Here is a 14,785-nt window from a genome sequence, read left to right as displayed (position 1 = left end):
GAGAGAGAGAGAGAGAGAGAGAGAGGCAGAGAGAGAGAGAAGGATGGGAGTTAAGTTCGGGAGGATAGTTTGGGCGGTTGTAAAAAGTAGATAAGTGCCTTGATTGAATTTCATCATTGACAACGTTGATATGCTTTAACGATCTAGTTGCTGGATGTGTATGATGGCAGGACTGGAAATTGGAAGTTGGCTCTCCAAAGACGGACATCATTGTCCCCTCCAATGGTATTGTAGGTTCCAATGATTCATAAGGAGAACTTTAATTGCACAGCGTACTTCGTTGACCCTTAACTCAGGAGATCAATGTCAGTACTATTCACACCCATATGCTGGACACATTTGATAAAATCAGCTTCAAATTATAAATATTCACATACAATTCCAATTTTTTGAGGAGACTGCAGCATGCCCGCGACCCCCATGAGGATAAGCGGTTCGGATCATGGATGGATGGATGGATACGTTTCTTCTGGCTTTTTTGCATGCTGATTTTTATTTTATTTTTGATGGTAATTACAAAAAAAAGAAAGAGCAGGAGTTGTTGCAAGTAACAATTGCATAATGCTGTCTGGTTAGAAGACATTTAGTAGAGCGCTTTGACCCTTTCATACACCAATAATGACAACCTGTAACCTGATAACATGATAGGATGTAGTAACAGCTGTCCCTAAAAGGGTTAAACAAAGCTATTCTATTTCTGTGTGGTTCGGCATTTACTATTTTGAACACGAATAACAATTTTCAAAGTAAATTTATTATCCAAATTTGAGACGTTCCACTGCACCTCTGTGAAAAGTCGGAAATCAATTCAAGTAAAACATCCAACCTCTTAAAAGAGCTTCTTATTAGGTCGGGAATGCAAGCAAATTACTATCATCTTGACATCAATTTAAAAACGATAATCATTGTTTCTGCATTGCTTTGGATTTTGTTCATTGAATGATCAACAGTAACTATTATACTTAATGTTACAATCTAACTTTAGGTAAAATGCTTCGACATATTGTTTTGACCTGCATCGTGGGCTAGTATATTTGTTCAGCGCTGTAGGCAAAGCTGACTTCAAGCGCACAAAGCAGCCATCTCAACCTCCTGATATATCTGCATCGAGTTTTCATCATGTACGTACACACATTTGTGATTTGTTTGTAATTTGGCCTCGCTCCAGCAAACTGGCAGATCATGTGTTTGTTTCTAATGTCATATAAAGCGCAGAAGTATCTTGACTTATTTTTATGCGTACACAAACAGTTAAGAAAAATTGTCATATACACCAGATGAAAACAAATCTTTTGTGTACTTGGGTTATATGCGACTCCTTCAGTGTGTGTCGGATAAAATAAAAGTCAATGAATTAATTGTGCATAGAGAAAGTGTAGGTGACTGTTGCTGTTTAATACAACAAATGTCAAATTAGAATAACATCTAAAATGTTGTTTACAGTAATAATTTCTATGTGCCTCCACTAGTCTAAGCACAGCATTTGCATTAATATTGGTTTTGTGCAATTTAGGTTCAGCCCAGCCTAAAAAAAAGTATCAAGAAAATGTTTGGCTTGAGTTCACCTTTAAAAAAAGAAATGGAAAAAAGTAAAGACATGAGTCAAAAAATGTATTTCACTAACATGTCATTTTTTGCAATTATTACACACACACGCACGCACGCACGCGCACACACACACACACACACACACACACACACACACACACACACACACACACACACACACACACACACACACACGCATCCATGGAAAGAACTGAGAGCCCACTCTTGTTTCTTCAGTTTCCTGTTCATTTGAAATGTCTGGCACAACTAAAGGTCCATTTTTGTGGACTGATTTATCAATGAAAATAAAAACGAAAAACAGCTCATAATAGTGGACTTTAAGATAAGATGAGGCATTATCCAAAGGTTTTCTTGATAATAACCAAAATTATTCAAAGTTCTTATATAAATCGCAATAGCATTGCATTCCATATTTTCTCATGTCTCACTTATTCACTTGATCCACTTTAGTGGCACGACATGTTAAAATGAACAAGATATTAAAGAAAACATGGTGTGGGCTTTTTTTTTTTTTTAATTAAGAGAAACTGCAGGGCTATCAATTTTCATAATCAAACAGAGATTTATAGTACAGTAAAAATATGTTCAAAGTCACTAAATCGATTGATAATTCAGCAACAAAGTAATAGTATCGAATTTCCCACACCAACAATGTCTACGTTGTAGCTCGTGGAGTAGTCGGGTGCATATGATAAACATGGGTAAAAGACATTCTGACCAAAGTGTTGTGGAAAAAGGTAATGCTTAACGCTGAAATGCAGCCCAAATGTTCCTTGGAGATGCACGGAAAATGTGCAAATTGTAACGGCGCACATCGACATTTATCAAAGACTCAGTGCAGCACATGATGGCCGCACTGAGTCAAAGATGTTGCGAATTATTCTGGCTTCTGCTTTTCACATTCACAATAACATACTGAGACTTTTGTACAACTATTTTTAATAAATGATTACATTAAAAACATCGAATAAAATATGTGGCTTTTGTGTGATGACTGGTTGGTACTTATTTTGATAATGAAAGACTAATCATTTCATATTAGGCACGTAATGTTTACAGCTGAAAGAAAGACCAAATTATTCTTCAACTGAGGACTTTTTGATAGTATCAAAACTAGCAGAGAGTGAAGAGATTCTCAGTTTAGACTCATCATGTTTGATCAGAGATTGACTGATTTGCAAGAGACTGCCAAACGTAGTCTATTAATTCCTGTTCTTGTTCTGATGGACATGTTTACAAATATGTAGTGGTGAGCTCATTATTTGTACAACAGAAGGTGCTGGTATTCAAAATGCTAAGACAGGACACGTCCAGATACAAGCAGCAGCTGCTGCGGCTTAAATTAAACATAAATGGCATTGGTTTAAAATGCACAGAAAGAGAGAGAGAGAGAGAGAGAGAGAGAGAGAGAGAGTCTGATCTGTGAACTGATAGCTAACGCAGTCTTGGCAGCGCTTTCTGACACTGAAGTGTATGTAAAGCATTTTTGGCATCCCGGGCTGATGGTGTAAGCGGCAAGAAAGCTGCACTTTGGCACAGCAATGACATGGAGCATTCCAGAAATGGTGAGAGCCTCCATCCGCATGGGGCGTACAATCAAAGAAAGCCTAGCGCCGAATAAAGAATTCCAACATCATTCATGACTCTGTTCGGCCTTTTGTGCAAATTGGATGGATGGATGGATGGAAAATTGGATGGATGGATGGATGGATGGATGGATGGATGGATGGATGGATGGATGGATGGACAGATGGATGGCTACCTAGCTGGCTAGCTAGACAGCAAGATAGATATTTTATTCATCCCATGAAAAGGAATTTAATTGTCACAGTAGCAATATTCATAAGCGAACCCAAAAACGAAGCCCAAATGGTTTCCTTTAGAAACATAAAAAAAAAAAAACACAGCCACTGTGTCAGAGTGTATTTGTAGAAACAACCCACTGAGTGCATTTGGAGGGTAAAGCTACCATGACCACATTACTAACTTAATGAACGACTGAAGCAACTGATTTGTTTGCAAGGGCTCACTACTCGGTGCATTTGACGCAGCCTCATTAAAAGGCACGTCACATCCAGTGGAGTAGTCTCCAGCACCAAATGATTGAGCTCACAGGGAGCAGGCTCATCATTAACTTTGCTGCGTATTTACAAACACCAACATTAAGTCAACATGCCTTCAGGGGGAAAAAAATAAAATAAAATAAAGATTAAAAAATGGTGGCGCCGACCTAAAAAAAAACCAACTTTAACTGGATTGGAAAAAATACTGCCGTGTCTTATATGCCAAATGTTTGAATGTTGTCATTAGAATGCACAGTATGTGTCATTCACTGAGAAATCGATCAAAATCTTTCTTTTAAGCGCCCCATCTAAGGGGGGAAAAAAAATCCTTCACGTGCTTCATTATGTTAATGAGCACCAAAATGAATTGTGCTCTTCTTTGCCCCTTTCACTCACCTCGCCATAAACATTTATTTGCAGAATGGTGAAAAAAAAAGAACAAATACGAATAATTCATAACCACCTGACATTGCATTCCATTTCCCACGTTGATCGTGAACATGCAAAGGATGTCCTAAGTTACATGTGTGTAATCAAGCTCCACTATTTTCAATGTTCTCCTTGTTTTTTTTTCGTTGAGAATGTAAAAAAAACAAAAAAAACAAAAAACAAATCATGAGCCACTGCAGCAATTGCAAATGTCTAAATGCGGGGAACCCTTCAAACAAAAAAGGATTGTTGGATGGACTGAGAAGTGCCACATGATGGTGGCCTCGATTACCGCCTTTCTCTCTGATAACAACCGGCTTCGAACAGAATATGCCCCTGGACCCGCTATGAATAGAAGCCACATGCTCATCAATAAAATGTCAACTGCGGTCCATGAGAAAGCAGCGAAATCTCTGTTTTACAAAAGATGTCGGTGAATCTTTGTCCCAAACAAAACCAGAGAAGAGTAAATCTTTTCCTACCAGAGGAAAGGCCTCGATTCATGGCATCGTGGTCACTATCTCCCTGCTCGCTGTCTCCATGGCCGCTGTCTTTAGAGCTGACCAGATCTGCCTCTTGGAATGCCGAGCTGGAAACAGACAGAGGGTTAATTCACTTTGTGGTTTTCCCATTAACATAATGTATCTAAACAGCACAGGGACAATCTATCTGATCCCATCTCATCATGCAGAGTGCCACTGCAGTAATCAGAGTTATCAGCGATGGAAGAGCGTAGATAAGTGGTTCATTAAAGCTGCATGTCATACAGTGAACAACATAAAAAGGGCTACAAACAGGATGTTTTCCTCCATATTTACCTATTTACACGTCTTGGCCTGTCCACCATATAGCTTAGCTCTGCTCGCTGGTGTTTGTTCTGAAAAAAAGGTAAAGATTATGTGTATCCTTCCAAAATAGCATTAACTGAAAAGCAATGGGGGAAAAAAAGACATAAAAGCAACACGGTGAGCTCATGCTACGAACTACATGCATCCACGATATACGTAAATCATCTCTAATGAGGAAAGTGTGGTTGTGTGACGCGACGAAAGAGTTTTTCCTCCTTTTGCCAGGATAAAGCAGCATACAAAAATGCTAAGACATGTGTTGAGCCAGTGTAAGTCAATCTTCACCGTGACTGGAATACATGATGGAAAATGTCCGAGTGAGCGTGTATAGTTAAACACATCGAAATGTGTCATCCGTGCTCCTTTTAGTTACATTTTCCCAATAGCATGAACACACCATGTATAATGCTTGAACGAAAATCATTTTGAACATTTTTGAGTCGACACGACAACGAATGCATTGACACCGCAGAGCAGCTGCATGAGGCTGAATAGAAGGAAAGCGCTTAACGTAGGGGACATAATATGATGGGGAACGGGTAAGATGAAGTCAGGCAGACAGGCTCGAAGGGGGACATCCTATTAATGGATCAGGCTTTACAGTAAACATGCTGTGGGTCTCGCGAGGGAAGGAGAGCAACACGCCAAGGCCACGAGAGGGTTTCTTACCTCATTTGATAATAGACTGCCATTCGATATGATGTCAGGCTGCTGGTCTGCATACCCTGTCACTATGGCTCCACATGGGTTGTGGTCGCTGTCTGTGCTCCTAGACGGACTACACGGCTTTAGGAACATGAGGTCGGTTTTGGCAGACTCAGGAGTCAGACATACCTGATAACAATAGTTCTGATTTGGATGGTGCGACCCAAAGCTCCCTGATTCCTCCACAGGGACTTGAGCTGTGCCTGCCCCAGTGACATTCACAGCACTTTGCACTAACATGATATCAGACTTGCTCAGCTTTTTTTTATGGGCTCGGCCTTGTCGTGAGCAACAGGAGCTGCAGCCCAGGCAGCAGTCGCTGGTCAGGCAGGTGTAAATGTTGAGCTTTTTTTCCTTTTGGCAACGCACGGCCAGCACAATCATGACCAGGAGGAATATAAAGGAGACGGAGCCTAAGGCGATGATGAGGATGACTGTGAGGTCCAGGCTACTTTCTTTGGCTTTGGCAGTACCTCCTCTGTCTGCGGGGCCGCGGCCCTCGGCCACACTGTCCACCAACACCACGAGTACGCTGGCGCTGGAGGACAGCGGAGGCTGACCGTGGTCTCTCACCTCAATCAGCAAGTCGTACGACTGATGAGGGTCTCGTTTAGCTGACACCCGCCTCGCTGTCCGGAGTTCACCTGTCCTCCAATCCATCCTGAACATTCCATTCTCATTGCCCCTCTGGATGCTGTACGAAAGCCTGGCATTCTCTCCGTCGTCTGCATCCATCGCCACAATGCGCGTCACCAAGTAGCCAGGCTCAGCCGAGCGGGGTAGAGGCTCCTTCGCTGTGCCGTTCTTCCCCATGGGGGCTAAGACGAGGGGGGCATTGTCATTCTGGTCCACAATGATAACTTTAACGGTGGCATTCGCGGAGAGCTCTGTAGTGCCGGCGTCTTTTGCCTGGACAACAAATGTGAAATCCTTCAGTTGTTCATAGTCAAAGGACCTCAGTGCATATAAGTACCCTGTCTCCTCATTTATTGACACGTAGGTTTTGACTGACATGGCCTGGATCTCACACTCTAATATGGAATAGCTGATGAGCGCATTCTGCCCGACGTCAGGATCCAGAGCAGTCACTGCATGTATATACGCCCCTGGCACATTATTTTCCGTCACGTATACATCATATATGGCTTGCGTGAATGTGGGGGCATTGTCATTCTCATCTGACACTTGGACACGAATGGACTTGCTGGTGGCAAGAGAAGGAGAGCCTTTATCCCTTGCAACCACAGTCACTGAATAGGAGTCTGCCTTCTCCCTGTCCAACGACCCATCAGTCACAATGGTGAAATAATTCCGAAATGATGACTTCAATTTGAAGGGGACCTCGCCAAGAATTTCCACGTTAATTTGTCCATTCTCTTCAGCGTCCAAGTCTGTCACACTCAGCAGAGCGATGACGGTGCCGGGGGCCGCCTTTTCACTCACCGACTCCGTAACAGTGCTGAAGGTGATCTCGGGTGCGTTGTCATTCACGTCCGTGACGGTGACGAGGACCTTGCAATGCGCCGGTACAGCGTTCGGCCCCATATCCTTGGCTTGGACAAAAATCTGATACAGGCTGCTCTCCTCAAAATCCACTTCCCCGCGCACTTCGATGCGACCTGCTCGCTGGTCTATGCTGAAAATGTCTTTTACGCGGCTGGAGATGTGGTTACTAAAAGAATAGGCAATCTCGCCGTTGAGTCCCTCGTCCATGTCAGTGGCGTTCAATTGGATGACGAGCGTACCCGCGGGCGCGTTCTCCGAGAGAGTTACTGCGTAAACGGGCTGCTCAAATACAGGCACATTGTCGTTCGAGTCCAGCACTTTGACCACCAGCAGCGCGGTGCCGGTTCGGGGAGGCTGGCCGCCGTCCACCGCGGTCAGCACGTACCTGTGAGCCGCCTGCTGCTCTCTGTCCAGCGGCTTCTCCAGCACCAGCTCGGCGAATTTGTTGCCGTCTGTTTGGGTCTGCACGTCCAGGTAAAAGTAGTTGTTCGAGGTGATATCGTACGTGCGTAAAGAATTGGTGCCCACATCCTGATCGAACGCGCTCTCCAGCGGGAAGCGCGTACCGGGAGTTGCGCTTTCGGAGATTTCCACCGTTATGTCCGTTTCGGGGAAGCTGGGTGGGTTGTCGTTAATGTCCACCACCTCTATCTCAACTCGAAAAAGCTCCAAAGGGTTCTCCAGAAACACTTCCATGTTGAGCTGACAGCTCGTGCTCTGCTTGCATATCCGCTCCCGGTCTATTTTCTCGTTTACAAACAGGACGCCGTTCTCTACGTTTACTTCCAAGTAAGGTGTCCGAGAGCTGGGCACAACTTGGAAACGGCGTGATGACAGTTTGGTAAGGTCCAATCCCAAATCCTCGGCGATATTTCCCACCAAGGTGCCATGGTCCGCCTCCTCCGGCACCGAGTAGCGGATTTGGGCGAGCACCCCATCCGCGATGCACAGGGCAATCAAAAGCACAATCATCGCCGTAATAATAATAACAAACAAAAAAAGTGCACTTGAGGAAAATACAGCAAAGCTTAGTAGCCTCTTTAGGTGGATAAAATGTTACTTTCCATTACACGGTCCAGTCAAGCGGAAAGGGTGTCTAAAATCTACAACACTTTCTAGAAATGTGTAAGGCACCCGGATAAATCTTTCCACTTCCCAGTAATGTCTTTTAAAATTGGGACACGTTAACTAAAAATATATAAATAAATAGAACGCAGTTCATATTTCCTAGTTGCTTTTCAAATGCGTCCTGGAACGATTACAGTGCGCATTCCAGTAACACGCAGTGGTGGATGAGCGATGGCAGAAAATTGGCTGGGTTTAAAAAAAATATATATATATATTATCATAATCCACTGAAGAGCAGTAAAAGTGAGTTATTTCCCTCAACGGCGCGATGCACGGATGATGTGTCGCTAATTTGTCCTCTTAGTATTTTGGCTCCATGTTTCTTCTTGGCACTCTCCTCCCTCAATGCCTTCTCTTTCCTATCCGCTCTGTCCTGCTGTTCACTCAACTATTCGCTCCCACCCTTGACGCACAAGCAAACACGCACGCACCCATCGCACCTCCCCCCTGGCCGCTGCGGTTGTAAATCACCCAGAGAACTCTCCTGATTTGTTGCCTTGTATTAATCTCCCACGATAGCCCCGCCCTCTTCCTTCTCCTCCATGTAACTACATCCAACTGTGGCGCGCCTTCAAATCCGCGAAGAATAAAAGAATTGCCCAAAAGTCAAGGATATGGTCCAGAACGACGTCAACTATTTGACAACATTTTTTAACATCTGTCTTGGACATTTTATGCAGTAACAATAATGATGATTACGATGGTGATGATAATAATAGTAATGCATCCATCCATCCATTTTCCAATCCGCTTTATCCTCACCATGGTCGTGGGGAGGGGTGGGGGTGCTGGAGCCTATCCCAGCTGTCTTCGGGCAGTTGGCAGGGGACACCCTGAACCGGTTGACAGCCAATCGCAGGGCACACAGAGAGTGTGTTGCAACAGGGAGACTTGGAAAACATGCAGGACAGCGGCCCTCCAGGACCGGAGTTTGAGTCCCCTGATTTAGAGTGTTCAATCAGCCTGCCATGCATGTTTTTGGAATGTGGAAGGAAACCAGAGTACCTGGAGAAAACCCACGCAGACCCGGGGAGAACATGCAAACTCCACACAAGGGAGGCCGCAGCCGGGATCGAACCTATGATCTCTGCACTGTGAGGTTGACGTGCTAACCACTGGATCACAGGCCGCCCAAATAATAATAATAATAGTCATAATAATAATCATAATAATACTTTGGACCATCTAATGATTTAGAATGTCATTGAATCTGATGAGGCAATCCATCCATGTCAAACCTATGGCAGGATGTGGTAGAAGCGCAACACATTGTCATAATCAAATTCTGGGGGGAAAAAAAAATATTGCCCCCATTAAAGCCCTCTTTCGAGCCAAATATATCTGTCAATGGACAGAAGTACAGGGGACTGATTGGCGATGTACTGCATGTAGTACGAAATAACTGTCTTCGTTTTCTGTCAGATGAACTCTTTGACAAAGATAATACTGCTCACTGTGTGTCAGAAGCAAGCAGACAGCTATTCATTTCGAAATGTGCAACACTTGGCCCTGAAATATCTTTGTTGCAAACACCCCTTCCAGCAGCTGATACTGAAACTAGATTTCATCATATTGCACCATGACCACTGGAATGATGGAACACATAGATAAACAAAATCAATGTTACCGTCCCAAATGCAATGGACATGAACAAAGATACAATGACTTTTGATCTTGAAGCATTCCAAAATGTATTATCTCTTGCAATAATAATAATAATAATAACAATAATAATAATATAATTTTGGTAGAACACTTTTAAAATGCTCTCAGAGACACATAAGAGATTAAAACACTGTGGGGGAAAAAAGGTAACCGAAAAAAGTGAGTAAAACATTCAGAAATAAAATGTGAAATTCGATACAGGAATAAAAAAGTAGGAGAGTGAAACAATGGCTTGGTGATGAAAGGAGAGCGGAACAGGTGCGTTTTGAGGAGCGCTTGAAATGATGGGGCACTCAGTGCACTTGTCTGTTGTGGAAGAGAGTTTCAGAGGGTAGGTGGGGCAACGGAGAAGGCTCTGCTCCCTGAGGCTTTGTGTTTGGTTCGAAGTATAGTACTGTACAGAGAAACGGTTTATGGTGGAAGAGCACTTTCCTATCTATCTATCTATCTATCTATCTATCTATCTATCTATCTATCTATCTGTCTGTCTGTCTGTCTGTCTGTCTGTCTGTCTGTCTATCTATCTATCTATCTTTGACAAAACACAGCTTTTTAAAATACCCTTACAGTACCATCGGAAGCTATAAACTGCCAGCTCGCGTACTTTGTATATCAGACTCAAGCCAGACCAAGTGCTCCCCCTACTGTAGTTCAAACACACTACACCATGTAAAACAACCACGGCGGAAGGGAGAATAATTTCGCCATTTCGCTCTGGTGTACAATACTGGTGTCCACAGTGTCCACACGTCCACGTCTGTGAGGCTGCAGTGTATAAAACGTACACCCCGACAATCACATGTGTATGATTCACACTGTCTGACTCTGCAGACGACCAGAACCGCATAGGACAGCCCACTGGAGGAGAAACATTGAAAATACATTTTCTATATCAAGTCCCATCAGGTCAGTAGTGCAGTCAGTCGTCACTGTTTAGGCAAGCTTGCGGAAGAAGGGGGCGAGGGGGGTGAGGGGGTGTAACCTTGCTGAGTGCTTGTTCTGAAACAATATTTGTTGGCACAAACTATGGTTAATAAGACTGTTAAACCGATTTATTTTTTTTTAATCAGAGATGGCTTTATGTGGCTCTAAACACATTTTTGGCATTGATTTAAAAATGTTTTGACTCTTCCTGCACATCAGATTTTGAAATTCAAGTTTGACCTTTAAAAGCTTGCACAAAATGAATTTTACCATCCATCCATTTTCTAATCCGCTTATCCTCACAAGGGTCACGGGCATGCTGGAGCCTATCCCAGCTGTCTTCGGGCAGTAGGCGAAGGACACCCTGAACGGGTTAATGAATTTTACCATGCGTTGTAATTTGACATTTCAGAAAAAGAAAAAAAAACTGCTGCTGAACCTAACCCTTTATTCTTATTTTGTCCTTTTGGGGACATCCTGGGATCACATCCTGGGATCACCCCCAAGACTGTCCCCCTGTGGGACAGAGTGCAAGGGCAAACAGACAATCAAAGGTGTTTGGACTAACATCCCATAAAGGGACACAATTGGCAACATTAGAGAGCTCCTAAACCTCTGGGTCATGCCAGTGTTAATACTAGATTTTATACTAAATATTTTACAGTATTATTCAAATAATAATTATTATAATTATTATCAAATATAACGTGAGCGTGAATGGTTGTTCGTCTCTGTGTGCCCTGCGATTGGCTGTTCAGGGTGTACCCCGCCAACTGCCCGAAGACAGCTAGGATAGGCTCCAGCATGCCCCGCGACCCTCGTGAGGATAAAAGGATTAGAACATGGGTGGATTATAAAAATATGTGCTAGAGATTTGGGGTCGGCGCAAAAAACAAACAACAACCCCCTCCCCCCAAAAAAAACAACTAATCGTGAAAAAATTAGTTGCATCTCTCATTAAAAAAATGTAGTAAAAAAACTGTTTACCATTGCAATGTCTCTACTAGAATTGTGGGTCTTTTTAGGGCCCAATGGTGAAAAAAAATGTTCACATTATAACAAACAAACTGAAGAGTCACATTAAGTGTGTCCGAACGTAAGTTAAGCATGCAATAACTGGAACGAGAGAAGGAACATGTAATCATAAAGTATTATGAGGCTACTGGGAGCAGAGTGCATCATCTAACCCGAAGCAGTGTCTCTCCCTCCTATTAGCTGTAACAAGCACACACTATCAATTAATATACGAGTGGTGTCTCATCCTGTGTCCCACACTTGAGGTAATTGAAGATTACCTCTCATGGAGACGCTGCCAGTTGGCACATAAGAGGAAAAAAAGCAGTACAAGCGTGGATGCAAAATTAGGTAAATGTTATCAAGTAAGATTTAATAAAAAGAAATCTAAAAATTCTTGAACAAGCAGGGATGACGTGCTTTCCTTGAAAAACGGGGTTGGCAGTGCCCCGAAATGAAAAACAAAATAAAAAACATATATCATTTTTAAAGGTTGAAAAGAAACCCGGAAATTCCATACGCCAAGATGGGTCAAAATATTCCAAAAAGGTGTCATGGGGGGGTTGATCAACACTTTTCCAATTTTTCAGTATTCACTTCTTCGCATCAGTCACCGCCAACAATACAAAATGTTAGCAATTTGAGTTGAGCTTCTGTTGCCATTTCCATGGTCATCCGTTTTGATTCATGTGTCACCATATAAGAAATAAGTACACATTGAAAATCCAGTGGAATGTTGCATCATTTCGTCAACGACTTGCGTCGTGTCACCTTATTCCAAATTGCTCAGGAAGCATTGCTCCTAATCCAATTTCACAGTCAACATGAGGCACGCTAAATACAGGTGCTTTCATTTTTAATCATCATAAAAACACTATGACTTATTTGCAACAATAACAATAGCCGCATTTAAAAGTGCTGCCAAAATACATCATGCCAAAAATTCAGATTTCCTGGCACCATCGCTTGAGTGCTGTCGTCTTTCAGTCAGCTGCACAGACGTACAATTGAAAGCCAACATGAGAAGCCTCCAGCAACAGAAAGAGATGAGCGAAAGGAAGGACATGGTGAGGAACTGGGAATTGACACCACGTTTGATAGAGATGATGGAGAGGCAAACTGAGAGTTTCTTCAATTTTCCCTTCATGTAGACAAAAAAAGTGAGTCATACAGTTAATTGTCCCACTTGACAGCTTGGCTCATAAAGTTGCCACCTGTTTCAGGCCGTTTTCGAAAAATGTGCACCCCAGCTTGCGAAATCCTGTGGTTACATTTGATCAGGCCATTCGTTTTGATGAACGCATTAGAACTCTCTGGCAATGGGCAATGTAAATGATTGAGAGGGCCTCAATTTTTCATCAGCTCTCCCAGGGAGCCACATAAGATTGTGCACTTGCTAAGCAAACGTATGACAAAAATGCCATTTCAAATATGGACAAAATATTTGCATATTTATGTTTTTTCTATCAAATAAAAAGGTATCTTTTTATATTTCATGCTCAAACACGTGTAAAAAAAGATCAATTAAAAAAAAAAGGTTTAGAGCAAACAATAAAATAACCATTCATCCATCCATCCATTACCTGAAACCACTTAATCCTGACAAGGTTCGCGGCACGTGTTGGAGCCCATCCCAGCTGTCTTCAGGTAGTCGGCGAGGTACACCCTGAACTGGTTGCCAGCCAATCGCAGGGCACACAGAGACAAACAAGCATCCATGCTCACAGACACCTAGAGCAATTTGGAGTGTTCAATCAGCCTGTCATACATGTTTTTGGAATATGAGAGGAAACTGCAGTGCTCAGAGAAAACCCACGCAGACACGGGGAGAACATGCAAACTCCACACAGGAAGGCCAGCGCCAGAATCGAACCCTGCACCTCTCATTGTGAGGCTGGCGCACTAACCAGTCGACCATCGTGCCGCCATAAAATAACCACTTGTACCCCTTTCCAACTGGCGCAAAATCACGGGTAAACACACTTTTTTGGGGAGTGGGAAAGGAGTGTCGATCCGTGCCGATCCGTGTCCACCAGCACGCCATCGGAGGAGGGGTTGTGATCGCCTCGGATCGCCTCCGCTTGCAGTGTGAAAGCCTAACACGGGACTTCCCAGTAATTACGTGATGACATAGGGCGGTACGTGATGAGTCATAACATCTCACGCCATCGGCCTCGTATATAGCACGCCCCCACAACAAAGCTAGGAGATCGCCCTTTAAGCTGTTGTCTCAGTAGTAGCAAAGAGTTGATCCTCCGCTGCTTTTCGATCATTTTGAGGACGGTAAAAAGCATGATAAAAGAAAGAACACTCGCTTCCATGTTTACCACCAAGAAATCTGTCGCACCATCATCTACGCAATCACAGCGTGGTGACATAACCAGACACAAAGCGGTGGAGGGGGGGGGGCGCAGAATGGCCTTCTGTTGGTCAATGGGAAAGGGACAATATGCCAATTGGTTGCGTGTCGCCACACATCACTACTACCCGCTAATTTCAGTGGGAAAGGGGTAATACTGTGATTTTGAGTTTTGTTTCCAATGCATAAAAAAATCTCAAAGATGGAAAAAAATGCTCAACAACATACCACTAATAAGTGCAAGAACTTTTGTTTTTTTTTTCTTCATAAAAATCACCTCACTCAAAGATTTTAATGTTATTTATGATGTATGTTCATCCTTTGTCATTCAAAATTCCCAAATGAAATTGTTGACTCACTAAACACATAAACACAATGGGTCTGTTTTTGTCCCAATTTTGCTCCTTCCTGTCCAAGGACGTTAAACACCCGACAATCTTATGTCTGGCGAGATTATTGTGTAAGGTGCATTAAGGACGGATTTGTCCTGAAAATAGGTTCCAAAACCAGTCAGGGCCGCCAATGTTAGATAACGAATGTGTTGGATATTTACAACCAAAAAGCTTTGGTGAGCC

At 43.1% G+C, this 14,785-nt stretch overlaps 1 protein-coding gene across 2 annotated transcripts in view; it reads right to left on the bottom strand.

Moving 5' to 3' along the window:
- LOC109522841 (protocadherin-10-like) overlaps positions 1-8,925 on the bottom strand; it is a 19,271-nt gene extending 10,346 nt beyond the window's left edge. Inside the window, exons 1-3 of one of the 2 annotated variants that reach the window (XM_019881657.1) lie at positions 5,579-8,920; positions 4,880-4,938; positions 4,544-4,650 (exon numbers count right to left, since the gene is read on the bottom strand). In XM_019881657.1, coding sequence (XP_019737216.1) covers positions 4,544-4,650; positions 4,880-4,938; positions 5,579-8,092 — 2,680 coding nt within the window. In that variant the 5' untranslated portion in view covers positions 8,093-8,920. Of the gene's footprint in view, positions 1-4,543; positions 4,651-4,879; positions 4,939-5,578 lie in introns of those variants that run through there. The other variant, XM_019881658.1, reaches the window with a different exon arrangement.
- Between the last annotated feature and the right edge of the window lie 5,860 nt (positions 8,926-14,785).

Source organism: Hippocampus comes, unplaced genomic scaffold, assembly GCF_001891065.2.
Source record: "Hippocampus comes isolate QL1 unplaced genomic scaffold, H_comes_QL1_v1.1 scaffold270, whole genome shotgun sequence".
Taxonomy (NCBI): Eukaryota; Metazoa; Chordata; class Actinopteri; order Syngnathiformes; family Syngnathidae; genus Hippocampus; species Hippocampus comes.
Note: the sequence above shows the minus strand (reverse complement) of the source record. Positions and strands in the feature narration are given on the sequence as shown.